General features: G+C 40.1%; 1 protein-coding gene across 1 annotated transcript; it reads left to right on the top strand.

The window, feature by feature from the left end:
* Positions 1-316: 316 nt before the first annotated feature.
* Positions 317-14,808, top strand: LOC105689953 (transcription factor Sox-19a). The gene is made up of 5 exons (XM_012407349.2): positions 317-1,156; positions 1,760-2,025; positions 5,781-5,975; positions 10,300-10,457; positions 13,012-14,808. The coding sequence occupies exons 1-5, from the start codon at positions 1,152-1,154 to the stop codon at positions 13,531-13,533; spliced, it is 1,146 nt and encodes a 381-aa protein (XP_012262772.1). The 5' UTR covers positions 317-1,151; the 3' UTR covers positions 13,534-14,808.
* The last annotated feature ends 361 nt before the right edge of the window (positions 14,809-15,169 follow it).

Below are 15,169 nucleotides of genomic sequence, written 5' to 3'. Positions count from 1 at the left end.
AGGAGCAGAAGCTACGTTGGTTGTGCGCGCCCACAGCAACACGAAGTTACAATAGATTCTTCTTACTGTACCGAAAAGGTAACGTGCGCGACATTTGTTACCACGTATCTCTATTTTCACTCGTCGGTTCCTCTCAAGAGGGGCAAGGAGGTCTATTCCGGTATTAGCCAATGGGATAGCGTCCTCCGAATCCCTCTCGACGCGAGGCCACGCCTACCGTTCTCCGATTGGTCCATTTCACCTTCCAGAAATTGTTGCGGTGGGGGTAAAAACCGATAGTTGCTCCAAGGATCAACTCTTGGCCCGACGGTTTACTGCATTTCCGAACACACCGTCTGCGGAGAACTACCGTCACTTCGTTGTGCGTTTTAATTAATATAATACATATATACACACATAATACATACCCACATATATAGACGCATTTTTGAGTAGAGGAATAGATAATAAAGAAAAAAGAAGAAAAAAAAAAACAACATTCAAGAATAAAACAACTCATATTGTATACAATATACGTATGAACCATACACATATACGTGTACGCACATTCGTTCTATTCATTGTTATTCATATAAATCGCACGACACTGTTGATAACGAAAATATTCTAAACTCGAGCAACGAAATATAAATAAATAATTTTAATCTTTATTGAACATAAATAACATTGGGTTTTTTATAAACCTCGAAGGGCGCAGTGCCTCGTCAAGGATATTTTGAGGGACGACAATTTCTACGGTCGTTGAACACTGCCCTCGACTTTGGACAGTTTGTCAATTATGGTAGTCGGTTTATAAACCGAGAGGCTCCGATCGAAGGATTGTGAACACGAAGTAATCGCATAGTGAAATTGAACGAAAGCAATTCTGAAGAAAAGAACCAATATTCGAACAGTGACCGGAAGTATCCGGATTTGATTGAGTGGTTTGAGTTTTGGTGATTAAAAAATTTTTCTTTCAATCCTCTCCTCTTTTCTAAATGAGAAATTCAGTGACAATAATCGTAAAGTAGTTCGATATTCGAACAATCTACTGAATTTTTTCGTAAGAAAAAAATTAGTTAAATAATTGAACTCGAGTCAATTAGAGGAAGTGTCCCAAAAACGGCTGCAAAATTGAGCTCGATTTGCATCAACGGGCCGCCGGCCATTTTATGAGGTAAGAATATAAGTACGTAATTCTTAAATTTTTTTCCATGGATTTTCTCCCGAAAAAATTTCGCGAAGGAAGAGAAAGAGGACTTCGCCTCGCGCCGCGATTCAACAAATTGAAATCTCTGGGGAGTGAGAAGCGATAGTGGAATATTATTATCGACTGCGGTGTTTATTCACGCGAAGTGTTGGTATTCGAAATCTCTTCTGCGTCGAATTCACGGTCCCAAAACGCGATGTTGCGTTTCGGGGTCTTTAGAAAATCCCAGCGGGGGTTCCGCCGCCCTAAACTCTCGTCTATATCTATTAGTCCTCGTTTGAACAACACTCGAGGGTTACGCGCGGCGCTCCTGCGGGGCGATAAAAAAAAAATCCACCCCAAAAAAGTCCTCGTCTCCATTGCCGGTACAACGTAATATCGTATGTGTTTTAACATTTCACGAGTGCGATATCAAAATTTGCTCTAGTGACGGAAATTCCGAGACTTCGCTATTTTTTTTCATTCTTCGATGCAGAAGGAGGACGAGTCCGAATCCTTCGGATGATCTATGGATCGATTTAAAAACTAATTTTCATCGAAATCCGGGCTGATGAATCCTTGAAATTTCAGAGCCGGCGGCGCGATGTGCGACGGAGGATTTACGGAGACATTCCGTGGTATGCAGGGTATGTCTGGTGCTTCACCGCCCGGTGGTGCCGGCGGTGGTCCAATGGGCATGACCATGGGGAGTCCCATGAACGCGGCCAACAAGAAAATCCAAGAAGATCACATAAAGAGACCGATGAACGCATTCATGGTATGGTCACGGCTGCAACGGCGAAAGATCGCCCAGGAGAATCCGAAGATGCACAATTCCGAAATATCGAAAAGACTCGGTAAGCCATCCGAATATTATTCATTCCTGTGAGTTTTCATTTTCCCTTTTATTATCCCTTTCCAGACCAACCGAACTAATCACAGCTTTCGAATGTTCGCTAATTATTTTCTGCTACCGTCCAACGAATTAATATTGCGCGTCGTGAAATTCATTCCGGAATAATTCGTCAACGAATACGTCCGATCTGTACGGCGGACAACCGAAGAAAAGAAAAGACGGGATGGTTGTCCTCGGAATCCCGATCCTGTCGCTCGAGACGATCACGTGGTGAATAAATAATTCCAGCTAGCCGCTATACGAATTCGTTGAAAAGACCCCCACGATTATAAATCGGAATTATTATTAGATCCTGGCTACTTCATTTTTTCTCACCGCAGGATATACAAATCTCCCGTTGTAGAAAGGACACGATCTTAGCACGCAATAACGTAACCCGCATATTATTAAAATGAAAAATTATAGCGCTCGCGCACGCGTCTTTTGAAAGATCACGAGCAAATAATATATCCTTCATAGTCGCACAGGCTGATACGCGCCTGTAATACGGTCCTTGTAACATCCTTCTTTTTTTCGCATATATATAGGATCCCCGTCAGCAGACGAATCTCCCCTATTTCTTTTTTTTTTTTTTCTCTCCACACACGGTACCGACGATCTGCACCACTTCTCATAATGTCTATTTCACGAGCCCGAATGATCGGTATTATATAGTAGTCTTTTTTAAAGAGTTTATAAATTATTCATATCAGTACCGTGTACTCTGCATTCATCCCTAAATACTATTTCAAGTCCTATGTACTGCAGAAGCTCCTGGCGCGGGACGTGAAGTTTCGTGAAAAAAAAAAGAAAAAAAAAAATGATCTAAATATTATACGAAATGAAAAAAAACAAGTTGAAGTTGAAGATCCGGAGAAGGATCTGTATTTCGGATATTTTCATTCATCTCCTCGTTCAACTCGGGTATCAGTTGGGAAGATAATTAGGCAGTGTACAACGAGGGATGAATTAAATGAATAATGAGATTGTGGAATTGTTTGGAGATTTTGCCGTTGGTCGTTGGATAGATAGGAAGATGTATACGTACGGTGGTATTATGCGCGAATGTAAAGGAGGATCGAGAGCGGGGGACAAAAATCTTCGGCAATAATAGAATCGGGTTTAATCCAGCGTAAGACCTGAGAACGTCGTTTCATTCTCCGGTTCAGCAATTTTCGGTACCCTAAACTTTGTCGTTTCAGTTAACATCGGGCGCGGCGGCAGCGGCGGCGGCAGTTACATCGCCTACCCCCGAAAGCCATGTAATACCTAATACCTAATACCTAATCGGTGAAACTCACCTTCTGGAACTAAACGACTAAAGCCAATGAATGACCGAATGAACGAACGAACGAATGAATGGAATACCCGATCATCCCCGCTCGCAACATCGATCTCAATTCTCTCTCTCGGAATACATATACATCCGATTCTTTTTTTTTCCCCCCCACGTACCTACATACGTATATACTTCGTGAACCTCCCGTAGGTACGGACAATTTTTTCCCCCGTCTTTTTCTTTTACCGAGAAAAAAAAAAATTCATCGTCATCCCCTGAAACCCCGAGTACATCGTCACCTGGTCCTACGCGGAATACGCGTAGGGATGGTACGATGGATGTTGAAAAAATAGAAAATATTTTCCCTGAAATTATCTTCACGAGGGTAAAATTGACGCGATTTCGGTTGGGGTATATATTTTTTTTTTCCCCGACGACGAACGAATCGTTCGATTTCCGATTCGAGGTCGTGTAATTCGATGCTACATATGTAATCGTGAAATTTTTGCACGTCAGATTTTCGTACACACGCAGGGGAGCGGTTGCGGGGGGGTTGGAACGCGGTGGACGTACGTACGTACACGGTTTTATACACGGCGGCTGTCGACTATTATTATTTTCGCGTTCATTAATTAACAGCCTTTGTACTATTAAACGATGTTAAATAAACGGCATTGTTAACGGTGCGGCGACGAAAGCGTTAGAAAGCAGCCGCCATTGTGCCGCAAGCTTCTGCACTCCTAGCGGTTTCCACTCTCTTCTCTACTCCGAGCAGCTTTGCTTCCGCGGCCGCTAAAGCACGCGAAAATACTAAAGTCGAGATTTCGTACGTACCCCGCATATACATTTATACATGTATATATATGTATACGTACGACCTGTACCTATAAAATGCAAACACTGCGGAGGCGGCGACGTCCTGTACGCGCGTTTTCTATTCGCGTATATTGCGGTGCCCGGTTGTACGCCGCCAAGGGAAGCCCAGATAGCTTTTGTTCTAAACAAACACCTACGCGCTCCATTCAACCGAGAAAACGCGTATCGATTGGATAAACTGTGAAATAAATGCAGAAACGCACACATTTGAATATCTCCGGTTTTCCACGCAAACTAGATTTCCCTGCATACGCGGCCATCGCCGATGCGAAATATCGTAACGGTGTAATCTTGGCTTTTAATTTCCTCGCCGAGCTTGAATTTTTCCACACAGGAAACATGAATTTCAAATTTGATCATGTGTGTGAAATCGGTTTTTGAGAATCAAACCCTTTTTTTTTACCTCTTCCGGAGACTGAAGAGCGCCGAAGCGAATAATAGGGGTGGTTCCGGAACGTGTGAGCGGAAAGTAAACTTTTGCGCGAAATTTCGGAAAAATTAACCGGTTCATTTCAAAGCAATCGGACATTGTCGCAATAATAGTTAGAATATTCTAGGATTCTTTGACCCGGTCGAATAACGGAACATCGTATCGTATATACAACGTACAAGGTAGAGAGAATAATGCGAACAGAAACGCGAATTTGTCGTCATCGTAGTCGTAATCGCAACGCTGGTACAATATCGGTACATACATATATAGAATCGTTGTTTCTACGAGTGTTAGAAGGGGTAGTCGGTGGAAACGAGAAAGAAGAGAAGTAGGAGATGGAGATGGAGATGGAGATGGAGGAGGTGGTACAGCTTTATACACGCGGCTCCAGTAGTCGTACCCGCTGTACACGGCGCACCCCGATGTATTGTCGTTTTGTACCTGGCGCAACTGCGAAGCTGTTCCAGCGAGCGGAGTTGTTCGTGTTCCACCACCAAAGAGCAAGGGTGGTGGCGGCGGCGGTACCTCCTATACCGATCCTTTCTACCTTCCAACCTTTCTACCTACCCCGCACTACAGTATATATACTATTAGATGCCAGCTCTCCGGAGCTTTGTTTCATATTCCACAACAACTGGTAATTAATTCTTGACGAAACAATGACTAACTCAACATATTCACTACACCGGCACCAGGCCCACCCCCTCGCACCCCCTCCCCCCCCCCCACTTTCCCCCTTTCTCTCCCCTTGTAACCCCTTTCGTCTCTTCGCCAAACCCTCTCCCCTTCTACCATTACCTGCACCCCCGCGCTCCTGTATATTCGCAAAAGTTACGCGTGTATTATAACGTCGTGTGGGGTATGCATACGTATATGTGCGGCACGAGGTTAACAACTGCCATGAGCCAAGAGTCAATTCTGTCGCAATAATTAATCTCCCTACGTATACGTATAACGTGGTTGATTATTTCGAAGTACACGTATATAACTTTACGAATTTAATTATCCACAATGACCGCTGACTCGCGGTTGAAAAGAGTTCTCGAATTTCCATGTTGTATTATCGTCGAGTCGGAATTTTCCTCTTAATTTGTTGACGAACGAAGAATATTTTTTTCTCTGTTTACAGGAGCCGAGTGGAAATTGCTCACCGAGGACGAAAAACGCCCATTCATAGACGAGGCGAAGAGGCTCAGGGCGATGCACATGAAGGAACATCCCGACTACAAATACAGACCGAGGAGAAAACCAAAAACTCTCAGAAAAGAAGGATATCCCTACAGCATCCCGTACCCCAGTGTACCAATGGACGCCCTCAGAGCGGGTAAGAATCTTTATTATCGAGTTCGCGCTGAAATTCTTGTAACAAAATCTTGGTGTTTCCTGGTATAATCTCAAGCTTGGGAAAAAGAGACACGCACGCGACGCGAGGTTTGCTTTACATTTTTCTTTTCCTTTTATTTTCGGAATGATGTAACTTCGTCGTATATCCTCGTGCTCCGCGGTCGTCGACTCAGGATTCTCGACGATCACGATTAAAAATGAGAAGCAAAAAAAATTCATTGTCACTTTTATGTCGACCGTGTCCGATTACGTATGCCATGTTTTTATCGACAATCTAAAACTGCATAAGTCCAAAGTGTCTCCGACCGTATATATGTATATACGTGTACTCGGCACGTGCCTGGGGGTAATTTTAGCGATTAATTAATTTGCAATGTCCTGTATATCTACGCGGAGAAGTGTATAATTCGGTGTAATAACGTGTACAAGCTGTGCATCGGTGTGCAGATTTGTCCTTGAGCGGGCAGGTTTATTATTTGGTTCAATTTTATTCGAGGGCTATACGCGATGCAGATCTTTGACTACTTGTTTTTCATCGTTACACAATCGTGCAAAAGGTCCAGTGAATAAAAATTGAAAAAGAAAACCAATCGAAGCTATGAAAAAATGAATGCCGACCTTGAGAACGATTGTCACGCGGTCAGTGTTCAAGTTTTTCATTTTTTCATTTTTCATTTTTCTTCCTTCACTATGTGCTCTGCATTAATTGTTCAAAAAAGAGTCCAATAGAAAAACAAAAAGAAAGAAACCGATCGATATTATAATACGCGGTCGTTAAACTTCCACCTCTGCAACCGGATGGTACGTACACCGGACAATTATGAACCGGAGATTCGAAACTACGTTGATTATGAAAGGAAAAATCATGCAGAGAATGTTTGACAAATTTTTCGTCGGGGTTAAAGAGTTTTTGTAGAAAAATATTATTGAGATTGAATAACCGACGGTGTGTAAAATCGGGTATAATGAGTAGGCGACTAATTATCGAGTGCCATCTCCGTTTCCACGTAGGCGTGCTTGAAAAACCGAATTTTTAACAAACTAATCAAAAATTTATCGGAATAGTTGACTTAAATGTTTACGACACGCGACACGAAATTGTAAGAGGCGAAAGTTTGTTATTACACAGCTGTGTTCGGAGTAGGTACGTAGCTACATGCGATATATACATATCATCCAAATAAAGAACTTCGCAATCTAATTTGCGTTATAATTAATCAAACCGCGATCCGACCGATAGCTGTGATTAATAAATAAATATACACATATTGAATTTGAATTTCAATCGCCAGACTCATTGTGTAGCTCGTCGTTCCTTTTTTTCTTTCTTCTAATTCCTTAATTCTCCTCTTTCTCTCTCCGTTCATTTGATTTTGCAAAAAGATAGTTCGTTAGTGATTGAAAATATTAGAAAAAAAAAAAAGAAAAAAAGAAAAAAAGAAGTAAATCGAGCGGGGCGTTGCGTCCGAGTCTTTCCGTGTCTTTCGTACTCGCGGCAATACACGGGATCGATAATTTGTGCGTGGTAAAACAATCTAATAAATAATATAACGCCGGTGTTTTAAAATTTATGTTCGCATGTCGCGAAGCAATGAGCCTCCGGCAATGCGGGGTTTGCCCATCCCGATGCTATTTATACGTGTACGGTGTATATACGCGTATAGAGGGGTTGGAATAAGACTCCTCCTCTGAAATAAGGAGGATTAAAGTATACGGAATTCGCCCCTCGACTCTACGTATAATAATATCTCAATTATACGTACGTGCGCGGGACAATGCACGCTACTGTTTTAAATAAATCTCAACGATTCGCAATAAATATCGCGCTGCACGATATACGAGAGAAATAATTTTTTGAAATTCGAGTTTCACCCGTTTCGAGAATAGTGTCGTGATCACGTCGGTGTAAAGATGCGACAAAGAAAATAAACTCCACTGACTGACAAGGAGTCGAACAATTGCGAAAAAAAAAAGAACAATAAAACGTCAAAATAACGAAACAATAAAAGAGGAGCAACGTGGATGTGTGTTGGCATCGCGAAAAAACTCGGTGCGATATTATTCCGTTTGTATCTTATATCGCGATTATTCCAGTTACAATACAATTTCACATAGCGTAGAAACATTCAATAACGAATGGGCGAATGAATGAATGAATGAATGAATGAATGAATGAATGAACGAATGAATGATATTCTCTAAAATGACAAGAGACGTTCGCTTGATTCTAATTCCGATCTTATTGTACTGCAGCAATATCATACGATAACAAGTATCATAATCACGTACACATGTATAGTACTTATTACAAAATATAAAAATCACCGCATCGCAAGGTGACATTTGGCAGGTTTTTTCAAAAAAATGACAATGAAAAGTACACACGTATCTAACCACAGTATACATATATGCACATATGCGACACAATAACGTATGTACACTACAAAGACGGTGTACAGTTGCTACATACTCGCAGTTAATTTCTATTTAATTAAAGACTCGCGCCTATCGGAAGAAAATCGTTTATTTCGCTCGCTCGCGAAATACATCGATATAAAGTTAATTAAAAAATTTTCATTGTATTGGTAAACGACTCGCCATAGACACAGATATATGATATACGATGTATCGATCGATAGACGATCAGCTTCTGTGAGACTATAAATTGAACCCGCGCTGCTGCCGCTGATCGATGTCCATTTTAATTATATACTTTATCTGTGTAACAGGTACATATTCAATTCTACGAAACTGCAAATTATATTCGACATTAATTTATTATCATTATCATCGTAATTATCTCCCCGATCTATTCGCACTATACAACAATAATTTATTACAACGTCGGCAATTAAAAAGATATTTCGTTATTATTTCGTTTAATATTTTTTCATTCTTCTCTCCGTAAATAATATAAATATACGCTCTAACGTACGATGGAATATGTACTATATTTTGCGTAAACACCATCAATGTCGATTGAAAATTGTTAACATTTATCGCGTCGCGTATATAGTGGTATCAAAATGTCTTTTTTTTTTTTTTAATTCTATTTTTTCTGTCTGTATTTGTATAGCGAATATATAATTCGACGAATCGTATATTTATTTACACATACGTATGTGTTTGGCCGTCGTATATGTACGTTTATCGTTACATACCTTTTAGAGACCGCGACGCGACGATGATTCTCCGATCGCGTATATAGGTATCAGAAACGATCACGTGTAGACGTCACTCAAGGCTCGTTTGGCCCCATGTAGTAAATATATACCTGGTATATACATCCATCTGTACATGATTCAAACATACGTATATATACAGGGAGGATATATATATTTTTCAACTTATATGTGAGAAGATAGAGGTGATCGCGCTGACTGGAGATCGTACGATATACACTATACAGAATTAGAGAATGATTGGCGTCAAGTCCCTTCATTATACATAACTGAATATATGCGTGTATGTATAACGTGAGATTTATGATTGACGCAATGAGAGATTATTATATATATGTATATATACCCGCGTTAACGTACGATATTTTACACGTGAATTTTTCTTCTTCTTCGGTTCGAATCGACACTTTATCGACGATTCAACGCGATCACCGTTACTCCCTTTATATCATATCACACGGATGTAACGAAGCCACATTAGACGCTATTCTTATTTATATGAAATTTATCGTAAACTTTCTCATCTTGCGATATGCTACAGGCTATTCGCAACTGCATCCCGATTAGCCTCTTTCGATTATCGTATACTGCCGTTACAATTTCTCCTCCATTCTCGGATCAAAAATTGAGATATCTTGATTCGTGTCGGTCGTAATCTAATCCAGTCGACGGATTCGCGTTAAAAAAAACGTCATTCGTGGCCCAAAAATCAACATTTTTCACATGGTTTTTAACGGTATAGTGGGGTTTTTTAGTACATCAGAAATATCCGCAGATTCGGCTGATTCCACATTCAAGGATTTGAAAAAAAAAAAAAAAAAAAATCGAATATCAAAGCTCGATTAATTATGGAAGGAGATCATTCTGTCTCTTATCGTTAGCCGAAGAATATTCCATTCCAATTACGGATCTAATTATGCCCGAATCGGACACAATTTTAGCCTGTCGAATTATTCAAAAGTATTTCAAGAATTATATTATCATTTCCAATGAGAGGAATAGGTCTAATACTTTCGACCGTGCATAATATGCATAGTCTATACGGTCGTGGATTGTATTACATGAATTTTATATTCTCAATCCTGAGTAATAATTTCTTTTTCATTTTCATGGTCTCATCAGGAATGGCCGGTGGAATGGGACAAGCTAGCATGGGTTCCTATTACGGTCCCGCAGCAGCTTATGGTACATTATCTGCCGCCAGTATGGCAGCCGCCGCTGCTGCTGCCGCACAGCAATCAGCCGCCGCGATGTCTGCCGGTCTTGCTGCACCTGCGCAGGTGAGCTTTTTCTACTTTTTTATATAAAATCCGTGTACGTGTACGGCGTACGCACACAATCCCAGAAGAATTATTAACCTTTTACCTTCGTTACGTTCCAGTATTTTCATCCGTTCGCTCTCTTTCACTTCCATCTTCTTCTTCTTCTTCTTCTTCTTCTTCTTATTCTAATACTTTTTGTTTCGCTTCGTCACTCTTTTATTTTTCAAACGAGCACAATGCGCGCTAGATTATACGACTACTCAAATACGTTCGACCCGATTTTACATCGATTTCGAGAAGAATTTGGAAAAAAACCGCGTCTGTATCAATACACATCGGCAAACAATATACATATATACAGTCATAAATATTGCCTGCGATAATGAATAATCGCTTCGCGTAGAAAATTTAAATGAACGGTAAAAAAAAATCGATGACGACGGTGAAGCAGACGGAGAGAAAAAAGCCGAAATTCCGAACGGGTGGTGAAATTTTGATTACGGCGACGTGTGGCGCGATAAAAAAAAATTTGGCGCCGCCAGGATCGCGGTGCAAAAAACGAAAGAAATGAATCCAAAAAAAAAAGAATCTGAGAGCTGTGCAAATCGCATAAAAATTTAGAGTCCGCGTGAATTATAAATAATGCCGAACTGTACGTCTCAATATATTTCGGCGATGACAGACTCGGCAGGTGAGAAGCTACACTCTACCGGTGTATACCTATTATGTCTGCTTCGATGCAGCGGATCACGGTCGCAGACTATTTTCGCCTGTATTTCATTTCAGTGCCACTCGGGGAGAAAAAAAAAAATAAACGAAACAAACGTGAAGATTCTGTCACGCGTTTTTTAATATCTGTGTATACCTCTACCTATGAGGAAAAAACAAAATCCGAAGCTAGTCGTAAAACCCGTAGGTTGATACACGTACACGAGTATACGGGTGGAAACGTATCGGTATGTGTAATCGATTTCGAATTTTTTTCCCCGCGCGAGAGCAAAAGTAGAAAACCAACTCCGACGACGCGTCGCGGGAATTTTAATATTTAAATACGAGCCATACATCTCTGCGCGTAAGCCTGTGTAGTCGCATACGTATATACGCGTACGCGTTTGTTGTAAATCAAAAGGACAAAAGCCGCTTAACAATCTAACAAAAGATTTTTGCTATACATAATATAGCCGGGCCGTATTTATATATATTATAACCCGCGTATAGGATGCGCGCGGAACGCGAGCGTACGAATTGTCAGATTAGAAACGGGCTTCGGTTAACCGAACCGAACCAAACGGAACCGCGGAGCTTTTTTTTCTTCCTTTTCAAATATTTTTCGCTTCACGTTTCGTTTCTCTACTTCTACATTTCGCATTTTTTTTCGGTCTCATTTTGACTACAGATGAGCCTCTCGCGTCGCGCTTGTTTCTAGGCTTCTCATTTTTTGACCAAGACATGAAAAAAACAAAAAAAAAAAACAAAATAAGACAAAATAAAAGCCAATGAGTGACAGATGAAACTGAAAACTCGTTTTCTCTCGCCCGCATCGTGCGAATGATATTTCGAGTTTTATAAATTGAAAGATGATGAGAAAGGAATTAAATATATAGCTGATAATTCTCGGAATTCGTTTTCTGCAACCATATTCGATTTTCAGGTTATCGAATAATCTGACGATATCTTTTTTTTTCTCAATTCTTTTCACCTCCGACAGTTATTTTATCGCATCTCATTTTCACCTGATAAAAATGATCGAAACCGAACTAAGTAAGAGAAGCTCAATTGCGTTACCAGAGAAATTCCAATTGTTGAATATCGAGAAGATGTAAAGAGAAAAAAAGCGTATATACAAATGTACTTGAACAGTGAAACGTGCATAATATATTACGTCATCGGTTGGTTATTTTATACGTTCGAAATGAAGGGCCCGAGGCGCGCGTGACTCGCGTATTTTCTTTTTTCTTTGATTTCTTTTTTTTTCTTTGTTTTTTTTTTTTCGCCGTATGTTTGATCGACGCTGCAATCCCTCGGCGCGTTGGAGATATTATTATAATATACCTCATAGCAAGTATAATACTCACGTCAATGGGTTTGGTAACCATCATCGTTTTAACGGACGATTATAATTAACAGCATGACCAAAAAACCAGCGAACCGACGCCGCCGCCGCCGCTGCCGCCGCGCACAGTGTGTGGATCGGTAGCAGTTACGTCGTCCTACACCTTGAAAGTATCTCCCAGCATGGGGCGGTTCAATTATCAAGGTGAAAGGTGCCAGACTCCCGCTGCTCGTGCCGCAGAAGATCATTTCACACGAGCGTACCCACTCCTTCCGGGCTTTCGATACGAGGCGGAGGGAAAAAAAAAAAAAATTCCTTCAAAAAGATCAGAAATCAAATCCGGTCGGTTCGGTTTCCATGCCCTCGAAACTCGCGATTCGTTCCTTTTCTCGGTCTCGTCCGGTCCGGTCCGACGCACCAAAAATGAACTTCGATCGAACCGCTTTTCGAAAAAAAAAAAAAAAAACTCCGAGGCGAGCAAAATTAATGAAAAAAATCTCTGCGTCTGGTCGGTTTCAGGTGGTGAGTTCGATGGACGCCATGAAGTATTCGATGGAGGCGGACAAATACCGAGCAGCTTACATGCCGCCGAGTACACTGGCGATGAGCATGTATTCGGATCCGAAGTATTTGGACTCGAGTCCGAAGTCCTATTTGGATCGGGGTTATCTCGATTCGGCGATGACCAAGGCGTACTTCGAGTCGTCGAAAATGTACATGGACCAAAAATCGGTGGATTACAACCGCACGAGTTACGAACCGAACAAATTGTACGAAGAATCGAGTCCGGTAGGACCTGGTAGATCGCCGGCGGAATCGCCGGACATGAGCAAACAGGCCGAACGAACGGAACAAGGATCGTCGAGCGCCAGTTCTACCTCAACGTCGTCCGCGGCCAGTCCTGGAGGACTGAACAGTTACTATCCAGGATCGGGACAATCTGGATTACTGCCACCCCAAATGGGACAATATCCGGGATATCAAGCCTCCCCCGCACTGGTAGGGAACGAATTCAGACGACCGTTGACGGTTATTCTCTGACCCGACAGAGTTTAACCCGTATATTTTCAAAGGTGATTATCATTAAATTACGGGTTTATTTTCATCGATAAAATTACTATTACTATTACAATTATTATTATTATTATTATTATTATTATTATTATTATCGCCATTATTATCGTTATCGAGATATCTTTCTTTTCGCCCCTTCTACGCGGCGTTAAAATTTTCGATTTTTAATTACCCTCCACACGCGTACGGTTGGAGAATGATCGGTGAAATATTTTATCGCCGCTATTACATCGCGTCCTTTCATATTTTTAAAAATATTCAGCAGATTATTGTAAAGATGTAAATAGTAAAAATTATGCAATGATATTTTGCTTGTAAATAAGCGCAGATAATTATGATAATTCACTAATCTATATTATAATATATTATATTATATATATACATATATGTATAAATTGTTGCAACTACAGTTCGGAAAAACATAATATAAAAATTAAATTTCCTATTGTAGCGGAACGATGTTATGATATTGTATAATAATTGCATTTCATCATTTATATATATATAAAAAAAAATATATAAAATTAACGAATAATATTTAAATATCCATCAAAGGGGACCCGAGGTCTCCGTATTGTAAATAGATGTTGACTATAATATAGTTGAAATTTTGAAACGCGATCCGCCACGAAAAATTCACGAGTTGAAAACGATACGATACAAAAAAACGATGTTGAATTGATTTCAATTTCCAAAAAACACCCTGAACGTAATAGCGAATTTCGACGCCTCGGGTGTCGAGTATGCAAAAAAGGTGTTCACTACACGCGACGCGGTGTAATTGAATTTAGAAAATTTATTCGAATTAAAGCGTTGAAAATAAAATTCTCAACCTTCGACTGTGAATCGACTTCGTACGTACGCGTTGATTTTCAGCCGAAGGGTTCGATTGGACAAACAATGGCGGATTCGACATGTACAGTGTATAACCTTTATATTTGTATTGTTATGGATTATTATAATTATTATTATTATTATTAATCTTCTTATTTTTATTATCATTATTATCGACTCTTAACGATTATTCGAATACTTCATTATGATAATTAATCAAAGAATAATAAAATAAAATAAAACAACAAAACACGCGAAACGAAAAAACATAAATCCCTCCCCCTTTTACCCCAAATATGCATTATACACGCACGCAAAAAACAATTACTTATAAATCTAAAACTGTAAGTTATAACGAACAGATAAATTATAATTATAATAAGAATAAAAAACCAACATATTAACTTTCGAATTTTACATTATGTATTCATATTACATTTTTTCGTTCACGAATCTCCCAAGATAATATTCGGGTTATTAAAGAGGGATAGAAGAAAAATATATATGTTACGCAGAATACAAAGAAATCAGAAAGAAACAGGAAAATTTCAGAATGGAAGAATGCTGAATCCAGTTTAAACCCGGTAGATTTTCGGTTTGAAATCAGACCCTACATACATACAGGTATAACGTATACGTATTTTTTTTTCTATACCTACATGAGAACGAGGCGAGACGCAAGGCGACGCGACGCTACGTACCCCAGCAAAGAGCTAGAAATACTACGCCTTACCTACCACCTAAGTATATGGGTGTTATAACAAAGTAT

Source organism: Athalia rosae, chromosome 3 (assembly GCF_917208135.1).
Source record: "Athalia rosae chromosome 3, iyAthRosa1.1, whole genome shotgun sequence".
NCBI classification, from domain to species: Eukaryota; Metazoa; Arthropoda; class Insecta; order Hymenoptera; family Athaliidae; genus Athalia; species Athalia rosae.
The sequence above is the reverse complement of the archived record's forward strand: the minus strand, read 5'-3'. Positions and strand labels throughout refer to the sequence as shown.

Bases quoted from the DNA above. Each gene is read 5' to 3' on its own strand.
- LOC105689953 (XM_012407349.2), top strand. The intron at 2,026-5,780 runs GTAAGCCATCCG...CTCTGTTTACAG, and splicing joins CGAAATATCGAAAAGACTCG to GAGCCGAGTGGAAATTGCTC. The intron at 5,976-10,299 runs GTAAGAATCTTT...TGGTCTCATCAG, and splicing joins AATGGACGCCCTCAGAGCGG to GAATGGCCGGTGGAATGGGA.